Below are 24,673 nucleotides of genomic sequence, written 5' to 3'. Positions count from 1 at the left end.
TTAAACTATTGGGAGTATACCCAAAATAAAAAGCTTTTGCACAATGAAGGAAAGCATCAACAAAACAAAAAGGCAACCTACTGAATGGAAGAAGATATTTGCAAATTATATATCCGATAGGGGGTTAATATCCAACATACATAAAGAACTTACACAACTCAACACCAAAATAACCAAATAATCCAATTAAAAAAATGGGCAGAGGAACTGAATAGATATTTTTCCAAAGAAGACATACAGATCGCAAACAGATACGTTAGAAGTTGCTCAACATCACTAATGATGAGGGAAATGCAAATTAAAACCACCGTGAGATATCACCTGACTACCTGTCAGAATGGCTAAAATAAAAAGCACAAGAAATAATAAGTGTTGGGGAAGATGTGGAGAAAAAGGAACCCTTGTGCATTGTTGGTGGGTATGCAAACTGGTGCAGCCACTGTGGAAAACACTAGTTTCCTCAAAAAATTAAAAATAGAATTACCATATGATTCAATAATCCCACTACTGGGCATTAACCCAAAGAAAATGGAAACACTAATTTGAAAAGATACATGTACCCCCATGTTTATTGCCGCATTATTTACAATAGCCAAGATATGGAAGCAACTCAAGTGTCCATTGACAGATGAAGGGATAAAGAAGATATGAGATATATATATATATATATATATACACACACACACATACACACAATGGAATATTACTCAGTCATAAAAAGAATGAAATCTTGCCATTTGCAATAACATAGATAGACCTAGAATGTATAATGCTAAGTGAAATAAGTCAGATATTAAAGATAAGTACCATATGATTTAGCTCTTATGTGGAATTTAAGAAACAGTAAATGAACTAAGTAAAAGAGAGACAAACAAAAAAATAGGCTCTTAAACACAGAGGAAAAATTGTTGGTTACCAGATGGGAGGTGCATGGGGGGGATGGGTGAAATAGATAATGGGGAGTAAGAGTACATTTATCTTGATGAGCACTGAGAAATGTATAGAATTGTTGAATCATTATATTGTACACTTGAAACTAATATAACACTGTATGTTAATTATACTTGAATTAAAAAAATAAATTTTAAAAAGAATTAAAAAAATTAAAAGAAATCAGCTATAACAAATCTCCTGTGTCATTTGCACTTAGAATCACAGTTCATCCTTATTAGCCTTATGTCCTGGGGTTCATGTTTCCTTAAAGACATTTTTATGTATAGTTTCACCAGAGAGCTATATAAAGTGGAAAGCATAGGGATTCCTGAAGCCACTAAATCAGCTCCTTCTTGCACTAAAAAAAGACTCTGCTGCAGAATTTTCATTTTTTTTCTTAAAGTCTTCATAAATTGCTAAAAATTCCTTTTTAACTGTGATAAAGTTGAACTCTTCAAAAATGAAGTTTTGGAAATTCAAAAGTGAACCTAGAGGATTTCAATGTTTACTGACATCCTTACTTTTCAATTACACATGAGCTAATTGACACTAAGGAAACCTATGTAGCAGAACAGATGGTATGAATGGTCAGCCTGTATATGGCGAACAGAATACATATATTGACTATAAAGGCCCAATACTGTGTTGCCATAGTCCCTTGTCCCTTATGACTTACCTTGTCCTGATGGACTCTAAGTTTCGAAGCCTGGTAGAGATGGCTGCTGTGTGTGTGTGGCAGCAGGTGGTACTGCTTTGGTTTCAGCTTCTTTCACCAGATCCATCAGGAAAGTGTTGTCCGTGCTCTCTGTGAGCCTAGGGCCCAGAGCTGAGGGAAGGACACCGAGGGTGTCCTCCTCTTCAGAAGAGGGTGGTTCAATGGATTGCTCTTCTTTTGGAAATGCTGATGTGAGGAAACCTTCTCCTGAGTTGAGAATGACTTTACCACTAGTCTTTGAGGTAGTGTAATAGAGGGATTCCTCATAGAGGATGTAGTCAGCTAACACAGACTTTGTGGTAAAAAAACTCACCAGGTATACTGTGTCCTGTTCTGCCCACTGTCTCAAGCCTGGATTGACCAAGAGGAAGTTCTGGACTCAAAGTAGCATCCTGAAGAATGAATTGAGAAAGACATGTTGAGAAGTGACCTTTCCCTGTATATGAGAAGGGCTACACTCTGTATTTTTTCTTTCATTTAAATTTAAGCAATCATTTTGTAGTTGACTTGAATCTACTATGGATTCTTTTTTTTTTCTACTATGGATTCTGATATAGGTTCTGATATAGAAATTTGTCATGAAAGGAAAGCATGCATTGATACAGTGGCAAAATATGATCAATTGCCTTCTTGGCTAGCTGAGTCTGCCTGGGTAGGGTGAACTAATAACTGAAATACTCTGAATTGTCTATCATGTTGGAATTTATGAATTCCTTCATTTAAAGAAGGAATACAGCTTAGTCAGCACTTCAATTTATGAATACCCCAGTGACAACTCTTGGCATAAATTAAGTGGACATAGCTTTAAATGAAGTACAAAAATTATTACAGAATTTATTATTTTATTTTATTTTTTTAAAAGATTTTATTTATTTGACAGAGAGAGCACAAGCAGAGGGAGAGAGAGGAAGAAGCAGGCTCCCTGCTGAGCAAGGAGCCCGATGTGGGACTTGATCCTAGGACCCTGGGATCATGACCCGGGCCAAAAGCAGCCGCTTAACCGACTGAGCCACCCAGGGATCCCAGAATTTATTATTTTATTTTGAAGACATTATACTTATGAAATCCTCATAAATAAATACAGGTAAGACCTTAAGACTTAAGAACAAGCTTATAAATATGCTTATGTTTATATCTATTTCCAAAAGTCAATATTAAATTATATATTCTGCTTTAAGTATTCTTTTCAGTTCATGAACATGTGTTTGTTTTATCAAAACAGCAAGTCCTGACACTAAGTGAAACAAAAATCTAACAACATTGAAGAAAACTTTGAATTTTAGGGTATTTGAAATGCAAGTTGTATCATATTTTATTAATACAGAAACAGGAAGTGGGCAACAAAGTATTGCCTATAAGATAGAAAAAAATTATAATTAGCATTGCAAAGAAGATTTTGCTCTGTTCAGTCTTTAAACTGATTTTTTTTTTTTTGATGGAAGCTTTTGAGGCTTTGTTCCTATTTGAAGAACAAAAGAACAACAAACTCACTTACCTTTGTGATATCAGCAAGGAGTGTAGGCAGCACTGAGTGGAAGTCAGGATCGAAGCCTGGCATTGACCCAAAAAATTCTGCAGGTGAAAAATCACAAGGTTTGAGTATTTCTTTCTTTTTCTTTTTTTCTTTTGTGGTTGGGCACTAAAACAGTCAGGGTTGAAAAATGTGGCAATAATCAGTTTTTAAGGACTGGAATAGCAAATCATTAAGAAATCAGCATCACATAAAGTAATGGTCATTGATGTGAATGATATATTGGAGGACAGATGCAAGGGGTACATCTTATATGTTTATGTGATAAGAACAGTTATTAAAGTGGATTTTTAGGGTGCTTAGTTTTATTGTATAGATTTGGATCAGGCAGGTAAGTTGATTGGCTAGGCCAGTGGGGATGAAGATATAATGAAGCTCACAAAAAGAAATAGCTAGAATAACACTGGAACCAAGGACCATTTGCAGAGTCCTACTTCCACCTTGAAGCCTGATTCTCAGAATATCCAAGAAGGTTGAACAGAGACAAACCAGAGTACCAGATAATCTCTAAAATGAGTCTGAAGCTCACCTTTTCTTGCCTAGGAGATTCCTTTGCCCTGCATGTTGTCCCAAGGGACATTTTGATGTTTTCCAGTGTTGAGTTTGACTATCTAAACCAGAGAAATAGAACTAACAGAGAATGCCAGTTTCATGCTGTGTCATACTAAAATAGCATTTCTAGTGTTCATCTATTATGCCAAGAGTGCTGGGCATAACGAGGAGTTCTAGGCTCATGGGTCCCTCCAGATACCCTCTGAGAATCCTGAGTGTGCCTGATGATCTTGTTGAATTTTTTAGATCCACTCTCCTCTCCTCTCCCTGCTATTCTATGCCCTAGGAGGTTGATTTATATGGACTCTATCAATGGCTTTTTGCCCTCTGGTCTTGGGAAGGCTTAGATCATTAGGCAAACCCTTCATGCCTAGAGGCAGTAATGGGTCTTGCTGCTCAAGCACTAGGGAACTTTCCTGTTCTTTTGTGTATTAGGAAAAACTTTATAAACCGTTCCTTTATCAAACTCTCCTCATGTTATCCCAGTTTGAATGGCCATCTGTTTCCTTCTGGGACTCAACCAATTTACTAGGTGAGGGAATCTGTTTGGGTTGTGCCAATGGAACAGAACTGTCCATGGGTGCTTCTTTACACCTGGACTCCACCGGATGACTGTGGCTAACTACTGAACTGAAACTCTGGGCTTCTCCTAGACCTATTCTTGATGTGAAGTAGCACCAAGAGCTCATCAAATGACATGCAGGTTGGAGTGAGGAAAGAGAAATTATACCACTCATGATGTTCCTGTCACAGAAATGATTGACTCTATAAGGCCCAAGTTGAAATGATAGTGACCATGAGACATTCGCACCTACTAATGTTGCTGTTGGAATGAGGATAAAACCAGAACTATGAAATCACCAACTGACCATCAGCGAACTGAATTGTTTCCACATCCAAGGATTTGTCTTCCTCCAGTGCTCTGCTGATCAGTTTTTTGAGGTCTAAAGCTGTCAGATAGATTTCTGGTTGCTTGTCCTCCTCCATCATTCCATGAGGGACTCCTTCACTCTCAATTTTGTTGGAATCAAAAGACAGGAGGTCACTTGCAGGGCTTTTTACTTCTGCACTGTCTCTCTTAAAGATGGCCATAAGTCGTGTCTCTATGGAGCTTGAACTGTAGACAGCAGAGGACACATTCCACCCAAACCCATTGTTACATGCTTTATAAAGAGAGTAATTATGTTGCTATAAAGATTTCAGACAGCTTCATCCTCTTTCCTGATGGGTTCTTAAAAAATATCCCACTTCAAAACTAGTTTAAATGTTTATTAAAAATTTGAAATGTGGAAGAAGAACTGACATATATTTTAGTTGTTAGACAGAATGCCAGGATGGGGGTTAAGTCCAGCTTGAAGACTGGCTACTAACTGAATCAAGTGATCATAGATTTTTACTTTATTCTTTATGAAAAAGTATTAATTGTCAAGAGTTGCTATTATCCACCAGTGTTTTTGGTGGCCTTATAAGTAAAGTCATGAAGTGCCAATCAGCAAGAAGGATGAATTGTCCTTTTTTCTACAAATAGCCTTCTGTAGGAGGGTCTATGAAATAGCAGCATAGGATACAGCAATGGGACAGTAGTATGTACATATCATAACCAAGTCAAAGCTTCAATTCTTTTTTTTTAATATTATTTATTTATTTGATAGAGAGAGAGCACAAGCAGAGGGAGCGGCAGGCAGAGGGAGAGGGAGAAGCAGGCTCCCCACTGAGCAGGGAGCCCAATATGGGGCTCGATCCCAGGACCCTGGGATCATGACCTGAGCCAAAGGCAGACACTTAACTGACTGAGCCACCCAGGCGTCCCAAAGCTTCAATTCTTAACGTTATTTCTCTTCTACTTCTTTCAAGAAATATTTTTTAATTAAAAAACAAAATTCTAAATCAAACATAATTTTTTTCCTTCAAGCTGCTTTTAAGATATCTTAGAAGAAAGGTGTGAGAAAAGAGAAAGGGAAGTAGTATATAATTAACCATATTTATTATTGTATTTATTGGCTTGATGCCTTTTTGCATATAAAAATGAAATAGGAATCTCCATAACTCTTTCCTCTCGGATCAGGTTTACCTTTTAGTTTATGCCATAAATCCACACAGAGAGATGCACAAGTGTTTTAAAGCCACAGGAACTGATCATGTGTACTCTTGGCAGTTCTTTGGGCCACACAATCAGTCAGAGTCTACAGTTCATTATTTCACTAGTCAATTAGAGAAGCCAAAGCTGGATTCTTATTACTGAGCTCTCCAAGGTATAGTGGGCTCTGTCTCAATTCAAACTGACCTTGGAACCAAGGAGCAAATTAGTTTCTCTGCTTTATTCCAGACTTAGGTTGGCTGCTTGTACAAGTGTGCATTCAGACAGACAATTTCCCATCACAAATGATATTTAAGAAATTGTTAAAACATGCTTGCCTCACAGAAATGTGTTTTTATGTTTTTCTAATTAGATTTCGAGTTTTACAGAATACACTTTCACTGATCAAATCATTGTTTACATACTTATCTCATGTAGTGATTTTGACTGGAGTTTTTTTCTACTACTGAGTAACTGATCAATTACTCTCATTTAAATAAGACACCAATAAAAAGTCATTGGCTTATCCCAGACTTTGTATGTAAAAATTATTTGTAAAAGATCAGCATATAAATTTGTGGGGGAAAAGGTACTATATTTCAAAACATCAGGAAATCCAAATTACCCATCTCTTCCTTTCTTTGGTCTTCATTTCACCATATGCAATGGGAACATGCAAGGGAGAAAGAATTTTTATGAGATTTATTAAGACATTTATTGAATCATTTCATATACCAGAGAGAGAAACAGAGAGAGAGAAAGAGAGAGAGAGAGAGAGAGATTTCTTTCCATTGTCTTCCATGTTTGCCCAGAACTTTGAAGGAAATACATAAACTGCCATCAGAATTTGGATGGGAATTTTGAGAGCCATATGAATCTCAGGAAGTAAACAGAATTATATGATGTTTCTGATTAGGATTCAATCTTTGTTCAAAGATTGTATATACTTTTTATTTTTATTTTTTTTAATTTAAATTCAATTAGCCAACATATAGTACATCATTTTTCTCAAATGTAGTGTTCAACATGTACTTTTGGTTCTCTTTGTAAACTCTTTGATTTCTTCATATTCTTCCCAAAGAGGTGGCAAATATATCATAAACACCTTACATTTTGGGTGGTGCTGGTGCCAGGAAGTTTTTAAAGAAAGTATTTTATAAATGAATTTCTCACCCTCTGAGTAGCATTAAATGATTAATTTAATCCTGGAAGTAATTTATCTGAGACTGGACACTGGAACTGGTGTTTTGTTGACTGATTATTTTTCAAATTGCTTTAATCAGTAAGCATTGAGGGAATAGTACAATTCATCATGGAACAGGTTGCAAGAAAAATAAACACCTGTTTACTGAGTGGGTGGTCTGCACCAGACAGTTTATATGCATCCTCATTTAATCTTTTCAACAACATAATCCCCATTTTACAGAAAAAGGAACACATATACAGAGGGGAAGTTGTTAGCTGGAAGGTGGCAGAGCCAGGAGTCGAACCCTGTCCTGCTTGACTTCAAGCCTGGGCCCGTTTTCTATGCCATTACCGGCCCATGCCTCAAAAGAGGCCATTTGGTCATCAAACTGACAAATAGATTTTGGACTCCTCTGGGCATATATATGAATTCAGTTTAAAAGCTATATTCAGCTTTCTCATCTTACATTTCAAATGATATTTGTTGACAAAGACATTCTACACATGTGATGGGATTTGTGTTGCTGCTCTTTCTGCCTGGAGTATGAATTCATTTAACTTTTTTTTTTAAGGTTTTATTTATTTATTTGACAGAGAGAGAGAGCACAAGTCGGCAGAGTGGCAGGCAGAGGAAGAGGGAGAGGGAGAAGCAGACTCCCCTGATGAGCAGGGAGCCCGATGCTGCGGCCCGATCCCAGGACAATGGGATCATGACCTGAGCCGAAGGCAGACGCTTAGCCGACTGAGTCACCCAGGCGCCCCTGAATTCATTTAACTTTTATCCCTTGATAAAATATGACTGAAATAGACTGCTACTACTTTCTTTCTCTGGAAGCAGGGGAGAATCTATGACTTTATCATTGGGGCTGCTCTGTGGGAGGGAATTCTGTACCAACTAGACATTCATTTAGGGCCTACCCCCTGCTTCTTTTAGCAGTGGCTTGTAGTTTGGAGAAAGGCAGGGCTCCCTGAGCCAAGACCCTAGTCCTGCTCATTTAAAAAAAAATGTATATTGCATTGAAATATAATTGTCATGCAACAAACTGCACATGTTGAAGGTGTACAATTTGATCTAAGTTTGATACTATACACCTGTGCAACCATTACCACAATCAAATTAATTCCTCCCAAAGGTTTACTCATGCCCCTTTGAAACCCTTCCCTCCTATCCTTTCTGTCTCACCCTCCCCAAGCAACGACTGATCTGTTTTTCTGTCATTACAGATTAGTTTGTGTGTTCTAGAGTTACATATAAATGGAATAATAATATACTCCCTCTCCTCTGGCTTCCTTCACTCAATATAGTTATTCTGAGATGAAACCATATTGTTGTGTATTCTAATAGTTCCTTCCTCTGCTGAGTAGTAGTCTACGGTAACAATAGTCCACAATTTGTGTTATCTTTTGCTCCGTTGATGGACATTTGGGTTGTTTCCAGTCCTCAGCTGTTCCAAATAAAGCTGCTATGGACATTTATGAACTAGTCTTTGAAGGAGTATACCCTCCAACCAAATTAAATGATTGTTAATAGTTTCCCATATTTGCTGTAAGAGATAAAGCAGTATTTAAAGTGGATCTTTTTCTGTTCGTCCTTATCATTGTGTTAATAATAGATGTCCTCAAAACTTCCCAGTTGTGTTGGGAGAATCAAATAAGGTCACTAATAAAAAACATACTTATTAAATTGTAGATCAGGTTTTATACAAATGAGCCGACACCAAGATAGTATCAGGAGATTCATAGGGTTTTAGGGGATCTGGCTCCATGAGAAAGTAATTTCCTTCATACTAAGTTTACTATATTCTGAGCATTGTTAGTTATGATTAAAAGCTTGCCACACTCGTAAGCATATTGTTTATAATATTCAGGGTCAAAATGTTTTCTGGGAGACTAAATATTCATTCCATAATGGAAATCATTGGGAATATATGGTCAAATTTACTTTATAAGCATATTTGGCAGAAATAAGAATAAAGTCTTACAGAGATAAACACATGGGGAAAATGCAGCTTCAGTGGATATACCTTTTTTACCTTGTGAAATTGCATCATCCCAACATTTTTGTTTTCTTCTGAAATAGATTTTTTTTATTAGTTTTTCATTTATTTGAAGGGAGGGCTTAATGAGCAATTTGAACATTCACCAAGAGGACTGTTCGTATCATTTCCTTCAGCTTTAAATGAAACATCTGCTCTTTAGCTGCAGTGGCTTGTCCAGAAGACCTTGCCATCTATGCAGAATATTCTACTATCACCTTTTATTTCTCTCTAATCCATCTGATTTCACATGGACTATTGTGGAGCAGCATCTTGAAATAAAGAAAAATGAGTCTGCTGTGGTACATATTAAAGTTTTCATCTTTTATAACTTTCACTTTTCAATACTTTCTTCCTCTGGAGTCATACAAATCAGAGGGGCCTGATAGCTTTGAAAGGAAAGAACCGGTGGAGATCGCCCAGAAGCTATTCTTCATGAGTATGGAAACTTGCTCTGGGCACCTTCTAGCTTTAAGACAATAGACGGTGGAGGGCAGGAAGTACTTTGGGGGAGGCCTTCTCTACCCACTTTACAAATCCCCCTTGGGGCAGGGAGTCACGTTCTGATACACCAGGGCTGACATATACCCTGTGGCACATTTAAAAAAATATATTATGACCCTGCCTGTAGATGTTTTGAATGAGAACTTAGAAAGAGGATGCAAAACTGCTTGCCAAAAATCATGAACCCACCCAGATTATAGAGTGTTGAGATGCTAATGGATATAGGCCTGCTTGTGGGGAAGCCAGGGGAACATAACTCAACCCCACTTTGGCATGGCACTATTCTTTAATTTCATTTCCTTTATTTAAAATTGTAATTTAATAATTGTTGCGTGGTAATGCATTACTATAGCTCAGATGTCAAAATGATAATAAAATGTATATTTTGGGAAGTATTGTTTCCGCCTCTGTCCCTTTCTACCCCATTCCTTCAACTTCCTTATCCCCATAGGTACTACTTTTTATTAGTTTCACCTGATTCCCTAGGGTCGGCCTGATTTATTTCAATGATGATGATATTTAACATTCAACAGGGAACCAGGCAATCAGACACCAAGGTAACTAATTGCTTCTTCTTTTGACCTGTCTCTACTGAGGTGTTCTCCTAAGAGGTTCATTAATAACATTGCCAAGGATAGCAGATGAGCTCTCTATAGAGAGCAGTGTTTCTGACTCCAGAGGGAGGAAGGAATACAGCTCCTGTGTTATTCCTTAAAAAAATCACCTAGAGTCATGTTCTAATTAGACAATTCCTTTATCTGAAATGTATTCAGTTTTCAGGATCTGGCAGGGCTAAACAACTTGGGGACGGGAGGAAGAACCTTATAATCCTCATGACACTGCTTTTAAAAAAGGACAGGGAGAAAGTAATTTAAAAATTGAGAAGAGTCCGATTCTCTTACCTAAATCCTAGCACATGGATTTCTTTGAATCCTGGAAGTTTCTTAAATGCCTTTTCCATCTGTAGAAAGAAAGAAATTTATGAAACACTCTTTGGCTCTACTGGTCAGATCTTGCCTAACTAAAAAAAAGCCTAAACACTTTTGATGAGTTTGGGGAAAAATATGAAAATGGAAAAGTGAAGCAACTATTGAGGCCAAACTCTTTGTTCTTAGTTATTTTCTCTGAAATCCAGAGGAAAGTGTTTTGCTATTTATTTAAAAGCTGCAATTGGGGGTGCCTCAATGGCTCAGTTATTTAAACATCGGACTCTTGATTTTGGCTCAGGTCATGATCTCAGTGGAGCCTGCTTAAGATTCTCTTTCTCCCTCTCCCTCTGCCTCTCCCCACCCCACACTTTCTCTTTCTCTTAAAAAAAAAAAAAAGCTGCAATTGGGTAGTTCTGACCCACTTTAATGGTTACTTTAAATAGAATATGAAATAACTTTAAGGTGGTACTTGGAAGAAATTTTTTTGGCTACAGTATTTTTATTTATACACAGAATAACTATCATATTTTCTGAGTTGAATGAGATGATTTGGAAAATATAATGTTAAAGAGATTACTAAAATTAAAATGGCGCTGTAACTAAATAAAATGGTACAAGCAGACTCTAACAAGTTAGATTCACATGTAGATTTATGTGGACTTTACAATAAATTTTCTTAATTAGTTTGACCTTGCTAATGAGGCATATTATCAGAATATTTTACAATTGCTATACTCAATGACTCCTGACCCACTACAGTCTGGCTTCTGCCTCTGACTTTGCCCAAGAGGGAGGATTTTCTCCAGGCTGTTGCCTCCTGGCTCTCTCCAAATCCACTGGCATTTTCCATTCCTCTTCCACAGTGTGCCTGCTTTTTCTTCTGGTTCTTCTTCTATCTCAAGGACCACTTTCTTAGTCTTCTTTACTCCATCTTATTCTTGTCTGCACTTTCTACTTCAAATATAAAGACTCTGGAAGTTTGCATTCTCAGCCTCCTATCTCACTCTCCCACTTATTCAGTAATCTTGACTGTAGGGACCCTGCTAGGCTCTGGGGACACACTGCCACATCGATGGGCACTGCCCCATCCAGCTCACTCCTGTGCAGGCTGGGAGGCAAGAGAGACCAAGAGGAAGGGATTCATTAGTAGTGAAGCTCGGAGGGGAGCTCAGGGTGAAAGTGAGGCTGAACAGGTAAGCAGGGACCTGGTCCTTTCTTCCCTGTGCCCCCCCTCCTCTGCCGCTCCTCGGGGGATCTCATTTTCTCCCATGGCTTCAGTGATCACCTGAGACCTAGCTTTGAGTTCTACACATGAATATCCCAACTTGGTCAATAATTAAATATGTCCAAACCAGAGTCATTCTCTTCTTTCCAAATCTGCCTTTCCTCCTGGGCTCTCTATCTTAGTCAGGTTCATAAACACTTATTGTGCATCTTCCATGCCAGAAAACCCAGCAACCCTAATACCTTCCTTCTGTTCCCCTCACACCCAGTCACCAACTCCTGGTGGTTTGAATCCCATATACATTTTGTTTCCACCATGTTCTTAATCCCATGGCAGGCATACCCTTCGCATCTCCCCTCCTATATTGTTGAAAGGGTTTTCTTGGTATGCGTGAGGAAAGGAAGGAGAAATTTTGGGGGAGGGATATGTTGGGGCAGGAGAAAAAGGAGGAGATGTCTCCTTGACCACATTTTTTATTTCCAAGGGTAATCATTCCATACCTGTTGTTCTTTACTAAAAATCCCTTGATGGGCTGCACTGCCCTTTGAAGAAGGTCCAGTTCTTTAGAATGGCATTTAAGACCCTCCACAATCTACAGCCTCCATTCCCCAAGTACTTTATCATTTGTTCTTCCTGCCATCATTACCCCCTTGGTCAATATTGGATCCTCTAGTCTCACTAAACCAAGGCCTCTCTCTCCTCAAATACAACATATACTTCCTCCAGACTTCTATGACTTTTTTCCCCTTTAGCCCAAGATGCAACGTCTACCTTCTGCTTTTTGACTTCCCACGCCCCCATCTTTCAAAGCCAGCTCAAATGCATTCTTTATTTTTTTAAAGATTGTATTTATTTATTTGAGAGAGATAGAGAAGGGTGGGGGAGAGGGAGAGCAGACAGCATGAGCAGGGGGAGAAGCAGGTTCCCTGCTGAGCAGGAAGCCTTATGCAAGGGTCAATCCCAGGACCCTGAGATCAGGACCTGAGCCAAAGGCAGATGCTTAACCGACTGAGCCACCCAGGTACCCTAAACACATTCTCTATTGAAAAGCATCTGTAGAGCCCTGAAGTCAGGCTCAATTATTTCTTCTCCCTACTACTCTAGAACTTATTACAGTATGTCCCATAAAACAGTCTATGAGCTGCATGATGTCTCCCTCTCTGAGATTATGCTCCTTGGGCTCAGGGACCATGTCTTATTTACTCATCTTCATCTCCCTCCCTCTCAGTACCTAGCAGATCATCTTCCACATAGTAGGGACTCAGCAAATTTTGTTTAATTGACTTGAGTGCCTCTCTTCATTCTCTAAACTCATCGACATGCCACTGCATTGTCACTGTACCTAAAATTACTGCTGACTCTACATTATCTATGCCAAGGACTAGGGCAGTGATGCACAGATAATCCCTAAATCACTTACACTGGGCTTGGAAATCCATCACGGATTTCTTTTTCCAGCAGACTGCTTTACCTCCTAAATCATATTTTCTTGCATCAATGTTAAAAATAGTTTTAATCCCCTGAGTATTTAGTAACTGCAGTGATGAAGGTAGGCCAGCTTTTGGGTGGTGAGGTAGCTGTGTAGTCTTGAGTTTAAATACTGGTTCTGCTACTTTCTAGCTGTAAGGCCTTGAGTTTATTGCTCAGTCTCTCTGAATCTGATCTCCTTAGCCAAAAAGGGATAACAATACCTATATTGTGAGGTTCCTATAAGGAATAACTAATCAGTGCCTGACACACAATGGGCAAAGAGTCGATGCTATTGCATTATTGATTTACTTAGTCTTTCTCTCTCCTACTGGATTATTAGCTCCTTAATAGCCCAATTTTCTTTTACTTCCTCAGTGGCCACATACCATGGAGGCTGACAAGAGCAGACAGAGCAAGCCTTCGGTCAGTTGTTTTTGAAAGACTCAATGGGGGGAAGGACAGGGTGAGGGTCCCCTTAGGGGTCTGGGGCAGGGAGCCTGAGTAATATGTTTCTGTGCCTCCACTACCATCCCCACCACAGGTTTAACAGAGGAGAGCTAGGAGTTTAGGTGATGTGGATCTGGTCTTTATTACGGGGGCAGGTAGGAGGGAGCTATGTACGTGCTTCAGGTCTGTTCTGGCCTCCTGTGACAAATGGCTCTGGGGCCACAAGGCATTTGTCATGCCATTCCAGTAACAACACCTGGGACTGAACGTTTAAGTGTGAGCAGCAGTTTCTGGAGAAGAAAATTCAGACCCTGACTTGTTCCTCTTTCTTGTCCAGGGTATCAGACATGCTGTTATACGGATGAAAACAATCAATCAAGCACAGAACTGCTTCCAGAGAAGCCCACAGCTGCAGCATGGGCAGCAGGGAACATCCCCAGGGAGAGCCGTCCTGCCCTCCAGGAGTGCTCCACAGCCCTGGCTCCGGTGGAGGGGAATTCTGCTTATTGTCCATGTCCTCTTTGTGAACCTGCCTGTGATTGATTAAGAGTCAGCTCTGCTTAGGAGGGTGCAGAAGACATCTGGGGAGGAGATGACAAAGGCCTCCAGTTAATTCTGCTAAATAATCTTCTGGGGACCTTCCAATCATGGAGTGCTAACCACTAAATTGCTAATTAAGTGCCCAGTTAACCTTATTAATAATACTAACTGCACAGGGGCCTCCTTGATTCTGCTGGAATGTATGTTAACGGGGCTATAAAAAGGCAGCCGTGTTGAGTTCTCTTGAATGTTTGCACAGGAGAAAGCATTCAGACAACAACTAAGCATTCCTTTTGACATCTGTATTAAATTGCTCATTAGGTTTATTGTGGAAATTAAATTACTGCAAAGCACTGTCCGTTAATTCCTGATGAGGCCTGAATGGCTGTGCTGATGCACGTATGGGCTGTGGTGGAGCTGCTTAGTTATGTGTTGGCAGGCTGCTAGGTGGTCTGGATTGCTCAGGAGCCTGGAAAGGGAACAGATGCTCTAAGCAGAGGGGCTCCATTTCAGAGAAGCCAGCAACCATGCAGAGGAACCAGCAGGACTGATGTGATGGGTCTCCGGAACAGACCGAGCAAGACATCATCTTTTGGCTAATGAGGTTTTCAGAGTCTAGAATGGACATGTTTATTTGATGACGGTACAAAAATCCCCGCCTCCTAGATATTTATTTGGGAAAAAGTAGGAAGTATAGCATAATAGTTAAGAACAGGGGTTCTGGTGCCAGGCTGCTTGGGTTTGAATCTTGGCCAACTATCCAATTTTGAAGATACTCTGACTATACTAAGAACTTTCTGAAAAGAATATTTCAAAGAACAAATAGGAAGTTAAAGGATTATTCTTTAATTCATTCTATCTAATAATCCATGTCTAAGTACTTCTCTGGTTCATAAACAGCCCATGCTGATGCTTTCTCTTTGAAGTTTGTAGAAATGATTCTTTACATTTTATTGACTGAACGGTGATGCAGGGAGTGGTTGGAGGTTTAAAATTTTTGCTTATTCATCTTCTCTCCAGTTGAGAGGAAGTAAGCCTTGAATTCTCCACATATGAGAAATAGGGGCCTGTGGGTTCCCTGGCCATGCTGTGTGAGATGCTTGGGTTATCCATAAATGTAAGTCATGGTTATGTTATCTTATGAATGCATCTATTTTTCAGTTGCACTTCTACAATTACTGAATAGTTAAGTGCATCCCAACTCCGTATTAGCAGGTAAGTCCTCAGAGATAAAGAAACTGTTCCTGCCCTCAAGGGGACACCCAGAGCCTGAAGGCAGTGAGGGTGAAGAGATGAAGAGGGAGAAAGGGAGACAAGAAAGGCCATTGACGTGTAAACAAACAATCTCAAGACAGGGTGATAACTGCTGTGACAGCAGTGGGTACTGTGTGTTAGCTCAGAGGAGAGGTACTGAACCCAGGATGGCTGGAGAGAAATTTCCTTGATGAAGTTTGTAAAATGAAACCCAGGGAAAGGACACTGAAGACAGAGGGGGCAGCATATGGAAAGGCTAAAGGTGAGAAGAGATTTGCAAGCAGTTTGTATGTCCTGTAGTGTGCAAAGGAGGGGGATGGGTAGGAGCTAGTGTTAAGATGAGGCTGGAAAGGAAGGCAGGACTCTTATCATGGTGCATAGAAGCCACGGTCAGCACAGAGCTTTGGATTCCTCCTGCGGCAAGTGAAGAGGTGGGCAGAGCTGATGACGGTCAGAGATGGAAGAGATATCTTGGGATAGCTCCTGAGTTTACTGGATGGCATGGACAACATAACTGCCCTTCACTTTCACCCATGAAAAATGTCAGGGCTTGAAATTGCATTAAACCGCAAAAGTGGAAATATTATGTAAGACATTATGGGTTAAAAATTCGTATTTCAACCCAGCATATTCCCTAGTTGGTGCTTACATGAACATTTTAGAGCTTTAGAATATGTGCTTAGTGACTTTCAGTTAAAGGAGATTTAAAAACCTACTAATATTTAAAGAAAACCTAAATGTAAGTGACTTTTAAGATAGAGAAGCTAGAATAGAAAAACTTTCCTAGAGATCCATTTGCCCTAACATTTTGGGACCTATTGCAGTTTTTGATTTCTTTCTTTATTTTATTTTATTTATTTATTGAGAGAGAGAGAGAATGATAGAGAGAGAGCATGAGAGGGAGGAGGGTCAGAGGGAGAAGCAGACTCCCTGCTGAGCAAGGAGCCCGATGTGGGACTTGATCCTGGTACTCCAGGATCATGACCTGAGCCGGAGGCAGTCGCTTAATGAACTGAGCCACCCAGGCACCCCTTTGATTTCTTTCTAATGGTTAAAAATGAAGGCCTAGTTACAAGAAGTTGGAACTATTAGCTCAAATGGTTTAGGTCCTGCTGGCTCTCAGATTCTGACTCATGACTTGGGCTGTGGTTGTGTGGGGTGGGTTCACTTACCTGGAGTTGAGACTTTGCTGCCAGCTCCTGATAATACTGGGACTGGGAGTCAGTGAGTTCTGCCTTGAACTTCTGATTTGCCAGAGTGATGCTCAGCTCCACCTTCTGCTCCAGTGGGCCCTTGGATACCTTAGTGGATTCAATTTTTCTTTCCTAAATTAAAAAACAAAAGTCTTCTATTAATGTAAAGCATAGGCATAGAGTAATATTAAATAATATATATTGATATTGTCTCAAGAAGTGTATTATGAAGGCTCAAGTGCTTTTAGAATTGAAATCCTATTAACTAGAAGTGTCCTCTGAATTTCATTGAGAGACAAAGTACCAAAACTCCAATAAGTTAACTGTTTAGAATCCTTGAGAACACTGCAATTTTATGACTATGTGCTCTTCATGAAAGCATTTACACATATAGACACACCCATAATTCATATACACTGCCAGAGCATCATTGGGATCGTGCCACATTCTTGTGTAACTTTATGAATACTCTTTGATGAGGATCGGATTACCCAAAATAACCTAAGGATGCTGAGATATTAATACAATCTTTTTTAGAGAAGAGTCTAGACTTGTTTAATGAGACCATTTGTGCTTAAACTTCACATTGAAACTAGTTAGTAAGCACCGTCAGGTCAAGAGAGGGTTTGAAATATCTCTCAGAAGGAATGGCGTATTTGGGCCACCTTTGGTAGCATGTGACTTAGAAGAGAAGCACTCCTCTGAGGAGCTGGATTTGGCCTCTGATCACAAGGGGGCCAGGGGTCATCCTTCTTGCCGTCTGGACTGGGAATAGGCAGGAGTCTCACTGTTCTGAATTCACCTGGGCTCCCAGGGTACAGAGCAAGCCTAGAGCTGGGTTTCAAACTTGGGGTTTGACAGATTTTCAATATTGGGTAGCCAGATGATCATGAAATCTGAACAGCTTTCTTGAAAGAGTAAAAAACATGTCTGTAGAAAACGGAATGTCTTTGGTAATGTACATATTCTCTTATTAGTGAAATTAGAGCTGTGGAGGCTGAAAGAGACCAACCAATGGAAAATGACATGAGGGACAAATCTCATGTGGGTGGTAGTTTCTCCTCATTTCTTATCACAAGGTCCTCTCTTCCATGGGACAGCAGCATAGCCTCTAACCTTAATAGGGCACACAGAGGATGTAGATTCACACTTGCCAGACTACTGATGTTTGTTTAACAAAAAGATTTCATTCATTCATTCATTGAAGTAACACACATTAAGCATTTATATGGGTATAGAACAGTGCTAGGACATATGGGAAGTTAAAAGAAAAATATGGCACATGGTATTATCCTCTAGAAGCTTACCATTTCACTAGGCATATTTAAAGTTCACACGAGACATTTAAATAAATTCTTTAGATGTATTAGTGAGAAGTCTTGTAATTTATCCTTAGTCACTGGATTACTTTTCCATGCTTCTCACCCATTATCCTCAGTAATACTCTATTACCTATGGAATAAAAATCCAAACTTTTTTCCTGACATGAAGGCTCTCTCCAGTCTGATCCCAATCTGCTTGAACAATTTTATTTATTTTTTATTTTTTATACATTTTTTTCATTAAAATTTGTGTTTTTGTTTTATTAAACTACTGAGTAGGCCCAGGTAGTATATCCTATTTTTTAAAAGTTTTTATTTTAATTCCAGTTAGTTAAATTACACTGTTATATTAGTTTCAGGTGTACAATATAGTGATTCAACATTACCATACATCACCCTGTGCTCATCATGACAAGTTCACTCCTTAATCCCCATCACCTATTTCACCCATCCCCCAACCCACCTCCCCTCTGGTAACCATCAGTTTGTTCTCTATAGTTCAGAGTCTGTTTCTTGGTTTCTCTCTCTTTCTCTCTCTTCCCCCCCACCATGTTCATCTGTTTCATTTCTTAAATTCCACATGTGAGTGAAATCATATGGTATTTGTCTTTCTCTGACTGACTTATTTAGCTTAGCATTATGCTCTCTAGCTCCACCCAGATCCTTGCAAATGGCAAGATTTCATTCTTTTTGATGGCTGAGTAATATTCCATTGCATACATATACACTACATCTTCTTTACCCATTCATCAGCTGATAGATATTTGGGCTGTTTCCATAATTTGGCTATTGTAAATAATGCTGCTATAAACATAGGGGTGCATGTATCCATTTGAATTAGTGTTTCTGTATTGTTTGGATAAATACCTAATAGTGCAATTACTGGATTGGAGGGTAATTCTATTTTTAACTTTTTGAGGAACCTCCATATTGTTCTCCAGAGTCCATCAGTTTGCATTCCCACCAATAGTGCAAGAGGGTTCCTTTTTCTTCACATCCTTGCCAACACCTATTATTTCTTGTGTTGTTGATTTTACCTGTTCTGACAGGTGTGAGGTGATATCTCATTGTGGCTTTGATTTGCATTTCCCTGATGATGAGTGATGATGAGCATCTTTTCAGATGTCTCTTGGCCATCTGTATGTCTTCTTTGGAAAAATGTCTGTTCATGTCTTCTGCCCTTTTTTAAATTGGATTATTTGTTTCTTGGGTGTTGAGTTTTACAAGTTCTTTATATATTCTGGATACTAACCTTTTATCAGATATGCCATTGACAAATATCTTCTCCCATTCCGTAAGCTGCCTTTTAGTTTTATTGATTGTTTTTTCCACTATGTAGAAGCTTTTTATTTTGATGTAGTCCCAATAGTTTATTTTTGCTTTTATTTCCCTTGCCTCAGGAGATAGATCTAGAAATAAGTTGCTATGGCTGATGTCAAAGAGGTTACTGCCTGTATTCCGTTCTAGGATTTTTATGGTTTCCTGTCTCACATTTAGGTCTTTAATACATTTCGAATTTATTTTTGTGTATGGTATAATAAAGTGGTCCAATTTCTTTCTTTTGCATGTTGCTGTCCAGTTTTCCCAACGCTGTTTGTTGAAGAGACTGTCATTTTCCCATTGGATATTCTCTGCTGCTTTGTTGAAGATTCGTTGACCATATAGTTGTGGGTTTATTTTTGGGTTTTCAATTCGGTTTTATTGATCTATATGTCTATTTTTTGTGCCAGTACCATACTGTTTTGATTACTACAGCTTTGTAATATAACTTGAAGTCCAGAATTGTGATGCCTCCAGCTTTGCTCTTCTTTTTCAAGACAGCTTTGGCAATTTGGGGTCTTTTGTGGTTCCATACTATTTTTAAGATTCTTTGTTCTAGCTCTGTGAAAAATCCTATCAGTATTTTGATAGGGATTGCATTAAATGTGTAAATTGCTTTGGGTAGTATAGACATTTTAACAATATTTGTTCTTCCAATCCATGAACAAGGAATGCCTTTCCATTTCTTTGTATCATCTTCAGTTTCTTTCATCAGTGTTTTATAGTTTTCAGAGTACAGGTTTTTCACCTCTTTGGTTAGGTTTATTCCTAGATATCTTATTTTTTTTTTTGGTGCAATTATAAATGGAATTGTTGTTGCTTGAACAATTGTAGTTCGTGTCATTTCTCCCTGCACTGACTACCAGATAGCTTGTTCACTGTTGATGAGATATCACATCGCTTGTGCTAATTTCCTGACTGGAGGCCTTCCTCACTGCTCCCCATGCTCACCTCTAGCACTAAAACATGGGAACACACATATACATACTTTTTTTACTTCTTACTAATATTTTATGGTTCATTTAAAATAATATTTTCTCTGATCAATTAGGGCAGAAATCTTTGCCTTCTCTAAACTCCTGGAGCAATGAATAATATTTGAATTTCTCATTTAATACCTATGCCATACTCACCTACAGTCTTTTTATATGCTAATCTTGTCACCCCGCATATAATCTCCTGAATCCAGTATGATTCTCACACTTCATTAAATCTCCCAAAGTTAAAAAAAAAGAGGCCACTTATGCACAAAACTCTCTATGAATATACAGGACTGGGGGTTACATGCTTTGCAACCTGTTCTGGTCTATCATTTTGTTCCATTCTATACATCTGCCATCTTCAAGTATAGCATTTAGATTATTTTGTACTTATTTTGCATTATAAATTTCTTGAAGGCAGGAACCGTGTCTTATTCATCTTAGGATCTTTGGCACATACCCCAATGTCTGGCACATGAGAGGATTTTAGTAAAATGTTGGTGAATGAAAGAATAAGTGAAAGATGCAGGTGGAAAAAGGATAAGAGGAGGATATGAATATGAAATGAAATGTTCAGGGGCTATTCACTGCAGAAGGGGGGACCTATATTAGATTTTGAAGAATATGGGACACAAGTAATGTGGGAAAAGAGAAGGCAAACTAGAATTGTCTTTGAAATTTTATAGTAAATACATTTAATTTCAATAGTTTTTTCCAACAGCACTTTTCACTGTTCATGGAATAGTATTTTTGAGAAAAATGGAAATTTGAATTCTTTGTTCATAGCAATAGTTCCAGCAAATCCATAGCCATCTGGCCTACTGGCCAGATAGAATGGCCAGCGGGTTTCTCATCCCTGAATTTTCACGTAGAGCTGGTGAGACTGAACTTCTTGTCCTTCTCGTCCTCACTGCCTGGGCTTTGACCCGTGCCTTGCGGCTAGGTTCCCAGGAGAGGAAAGGCTAGTGAAGTCTCACAGACCACAGGGAAGTTAGGTCTGGTTGCAGTGGCAGCGTAAGGATGAGAAGATCTGGGCTCAGATGTGTCACCCCTGTACTCCTGCTCCCTTCTGAACTTGCTGCCCACCTCGTGCTGCCCCAGCCCTGTCACTCCTGAGTAAAGAGGACAGTTTCCCTGCTTCAGCATCAAATGTCTGGCTCAAAGATTTTGGAACGGTTAAAATGTCCCCCTTTTTTGATAGCCGACATTAAATGCTGTAACATATCCTCTCCTCCTTCATGCCTTTTCACACAAAGAGAGCAGTGTAGCCAGTGTTCCTCTTTGCCTGAGAACACCGATTTTATTTTTCCCCATTTGACATGCAGGATTTCAATCATTTTGATATTTGTCTGACCTATTCATGCTGGCCATGCCTGAAAGCAAAACTTCTACCCTTACTGTCAGCACGAGAATACACTTTAGTGGAGAAGGAGCTTGATTGATTGATTGATAGGCTTTATTCATTCACTTATTCTAGTGCTTGGTGAGTACCTGCTGTAGATGAGGTTCTCTTAGGTACTGGGGGAAAAAGGGCCCCTGCAGTCCTAGAGTTTATAATTAAGTTGCTTCTTGCAATTCCTCCCACCTTATTGTAGTTTTCAATCTATTTTTCCCTCAGTCCCTAGAGGAAGGAATAATCCCGAATAGAACAAAGTCACTGACTCTTAATTGGAGTGGTAAAAATGCAGCACTAGTAATACTAAATGGCCAATTCACCCATTCTCTTTTCTTGTGTTACTAATAAAACAAAACCAGGCATGTGAAGAGCTAGATTGACTCTCAGAACTTCTTACTATTGTAGGCTTCTTGGTGTCACTGAAGAGTGTGACATCCAGAGTGAGAGGGAAGGGTCCGACGGAGACATTGGCAACATCTGTGGAAATTAAAAACATTACAGGCACAAAAATGAGATTGGAGAAGTTTACATTAGAACAAGGTCAAAATTTCATATACTTTTTCTGTCATTCTGGAATTTACAGATGTGGGGTGCCTTCTTACCTCATTTTTTTTAAGATCACATAAATATGTTCTTGAGAAAAATATAACTCATACTTTTGATCCTAGTTGAATTCTCCATTCTTCTGTTCTAGATGCTATCCTAGTTTGGGGCCATCCTAAATATGTTACAGTTAAATGGTTTTGCCAATGAGATCTGCTTAATTTTTCCATTTGTGAATATATAAAGGGTGCAAGACAGATATTTATCTTCAATTTATTTGTTTGAAAATATTGGTAATGATTGTCTCCAAGTTGAAGGATAATGGGTGATTTGGCTTTACCTTTATTCTTTTCTAGATTTTCAAGTTTTATACAATGCATTTAAATTATTTTATAAAGTTAAAAATATCAGTTAGCTTTGAGAAAGTATATTATAAATTTTGTCAACTTCAATTAAGGATTGCTTTTTAAATAATATACTTTCATGATCATTTGAATTAAGGTTCAGGAGCAGGTGAATGAGGAGATCTAAGCTTACCTGTAGAAAACACAGGGGTCTCACCAGGCTCTCCGAATGTCTCTGCTGTAGATATTTCATCTTTTCTATCACCACAGCAGAAAAGAAAGAAGAGGTGGTTAAAAGGAGCTTGATAACAATAGGGGAAATGCACTTACTTTTCCTATACTCAATAGACCTAAAAATTAGAGAAAAACCCTTTAAAACTGGGTTTGCCTATTTCTTTCATTATAGAAGTAACCTTCAAATATATTTTCATTGAAGAAAAATTCAAACAACTCCTGCAAATGGTTATGTTTGACTCCAGGGTTTTCCGTAAGCATCTTTCATGTGGTCCTTGGGAGCATTTTCACCATAAGCAAAACTGGTCTTTGGGGCTTGATGTTTTATAGTCCCATTGTGTTTGCACTGTGTCCTTGACATCAAAGATAATTGCATGACATGATCTATGACTGAATGTTCTTGCTAAAATCTCAGATCCTCAAACCTGCAAATCCAGAAAGTCCTTAAGTTTATTTACTAAAGTAACTCTTGTGGTTATAGTAATAGGAGAGAGGGAGATTTCTGGATAATGCAGGTGTATTAAATCCCTATTCTGGACACAACCATTGTCTGCAGGAGTTATGGGTGGGTTTGCAGTGGCAGTCTGGAAGATATCTAAGGGCAAATCCAAGGGCATGGTTGTATAGCTGTTATAACATTGGCCCATTCTAGCAAGCTTTATATAGAAAGGAGTAGCAATAGTGATATCTTTTGAAGCTCACTGAAAGATTTGTTACTATAAGCTATTAGGTCTTATTAGCTTGTGTCTGTATTAGTACAATTTAGTCATAGTTGACCAATATATTTGATCCAGTTTTCCGTGATTCACGATGATGGGAAGACCAAAGGGAATGGCTAGGTGCTCTGTGTTATAAGGTCATCTAGGTTGGCTATAGACAATGGGACCATCTACACACATATTTCTAACACATGCAATTTTCCCAAAGTCCTAATAGAGGTAATATACAAAATATCCATTGGCCTGGCATGGGCTCTGACCAATCAGAATAGATGTAAACATGGAGGACTATATTGGTGCACACAGGCTAAATATAAATTCAGACTGTTTCGGAATTAGGTATTCTTGTTTGTTTCTACTGGTATTATGCTATATACTTAAGAAATAGTTTTTATGGATATCATATTTATAAAGATCTCATATCAAACATTAGAGCATTTGTGATTTAGACAATTTTCCTTTTTTCTTTTACTTTTTAGAACTTTGTTCATGGTACGATCTCTTTCCTCCTATTATAACTTTGGTATCCTTGTTTTACCTTGCTGTATAAAAGAAAACAACCAAGAGGAATAGTTATTAAAGTGCTGGCTATGCATTAGTTACAAGTCAGCAGCCCACTTTGTGCAGGATCCTGTGTCAGATGCTATTTCCTCATCCTTTGCCACTGGGTGTGATTCTGCCACGACAGTGGCAATCTAGACCATCACTTGGAAGCTTTAATTTGGGAAGCTGGGACACTGGGTTCTTTCACTGGTTTTTATTTTAAAGTCATTTGAAACTGACAGATTTATGGGCTACTCAGGTGAGAAAATTTTCTGTTTTGTCTTCCTAGAAAGGTTTGAAATAACAGACCTGCCTTTCTGCCTGCCTGCCTTCCTTCCTTCCTTCCTTCCTTCCTTCCTTCCTTCCCAACTTGGTAATCATAGTTAATGTAAAATGTTTGTCTCTTGCTCCTTAGCAATTCTTTCTAGCAATGTTGGTAGACACAGGAGTGGATGGGATGGTTCTATTTCTTTCTCTTTCTGTCTTGGGTTAGCTGTTTCCTGTAATTTTTAATGTTTTTCTATCAAGTCTTGGTACATTCTGTTGGATTTTTTCTTATGGATGGATGGCCTCTGCTTTGCTTTCTTTTTCTTTTTTTGAAAATGGAGAAATAAGTATCATTCTATAGTTAAATCAGAAGAGTGAATATCTCTGTGTCTTGTGAACAAAGTTAATACTCTA

At 38.7% G+C, this 24,673-nt stretch overlaps 1 protein-coding gene and 1 long non-coding RNA gene across 2 annotated transcripts in view; one reads left to right on the top strand and one right to left on the bottom strand.

The window, feature by feature from the left end:
• LOC118531531 (uncharacterized) overlaps positions 1 to 14,449 on the top strand; it is a 63,352-nt gene extending 48,903 nt beyond the window's left edge. The window contains exons 3-4 of the long non-coding RNA XR_013440939.1: positions 13,533 to 13,580; positions 13,942 to 14,449. This is a non-coding gene — a long non-coding RNA (uncharacterized LOC118531531). The remainder of the gene's footprint in view (positions 1 to 13,532; positions 13,581 to 13,941) is intronic.
• Positions 1 to 24,673, bottom strand: part of IMPG1 (interphotoreceptor matrix proteoglycan 1) — a 125,120-nt gene that overhangs the window by 64,082 nt on the left and 36,365 nt on the right. Inside the window, 8 exon segments of the mRNA XM_036085614.2 lie at positions 1,962 to 2,040; positions 3,144 to 3,220; positions 4,601 to 4,848; positions 6,434 to 6,454; positions 10,436 to 10,494; positions 16,571 to 16,723; positions 22,007 to 22,086; positions 22,690 to 22,754. Coding sequence (XP_035941507.1) covers positions 1,962 to 2,040; positions 3,144 to 3,220; positions 4,601 to 4,848; positions 6,434 to 6,454; positions 10,436 to 10,494; positions 16,571 to 16,723; positions 22,007 to 22,086; positions 22,690 to 22,754 — 782 coding nt within the window.

Source organism: Halichoerus grypus, chromosome 9 (assembly GCF_964656455.1).
Source record: "Halichoerus grypus chromosome 9, mHalGry1.hap1.1, whole genome shotgun sequence".
NCBI lineage: Eukaryota > Metazoa > Chordata > Mammalia > Carnivora > Phocidae > Halichoerus > Halichoerus grypus.
Note: the sequence above shows the minus strand (reverse complement) of the source record. Positions and strands in the feature narration are given on the sequence as shown.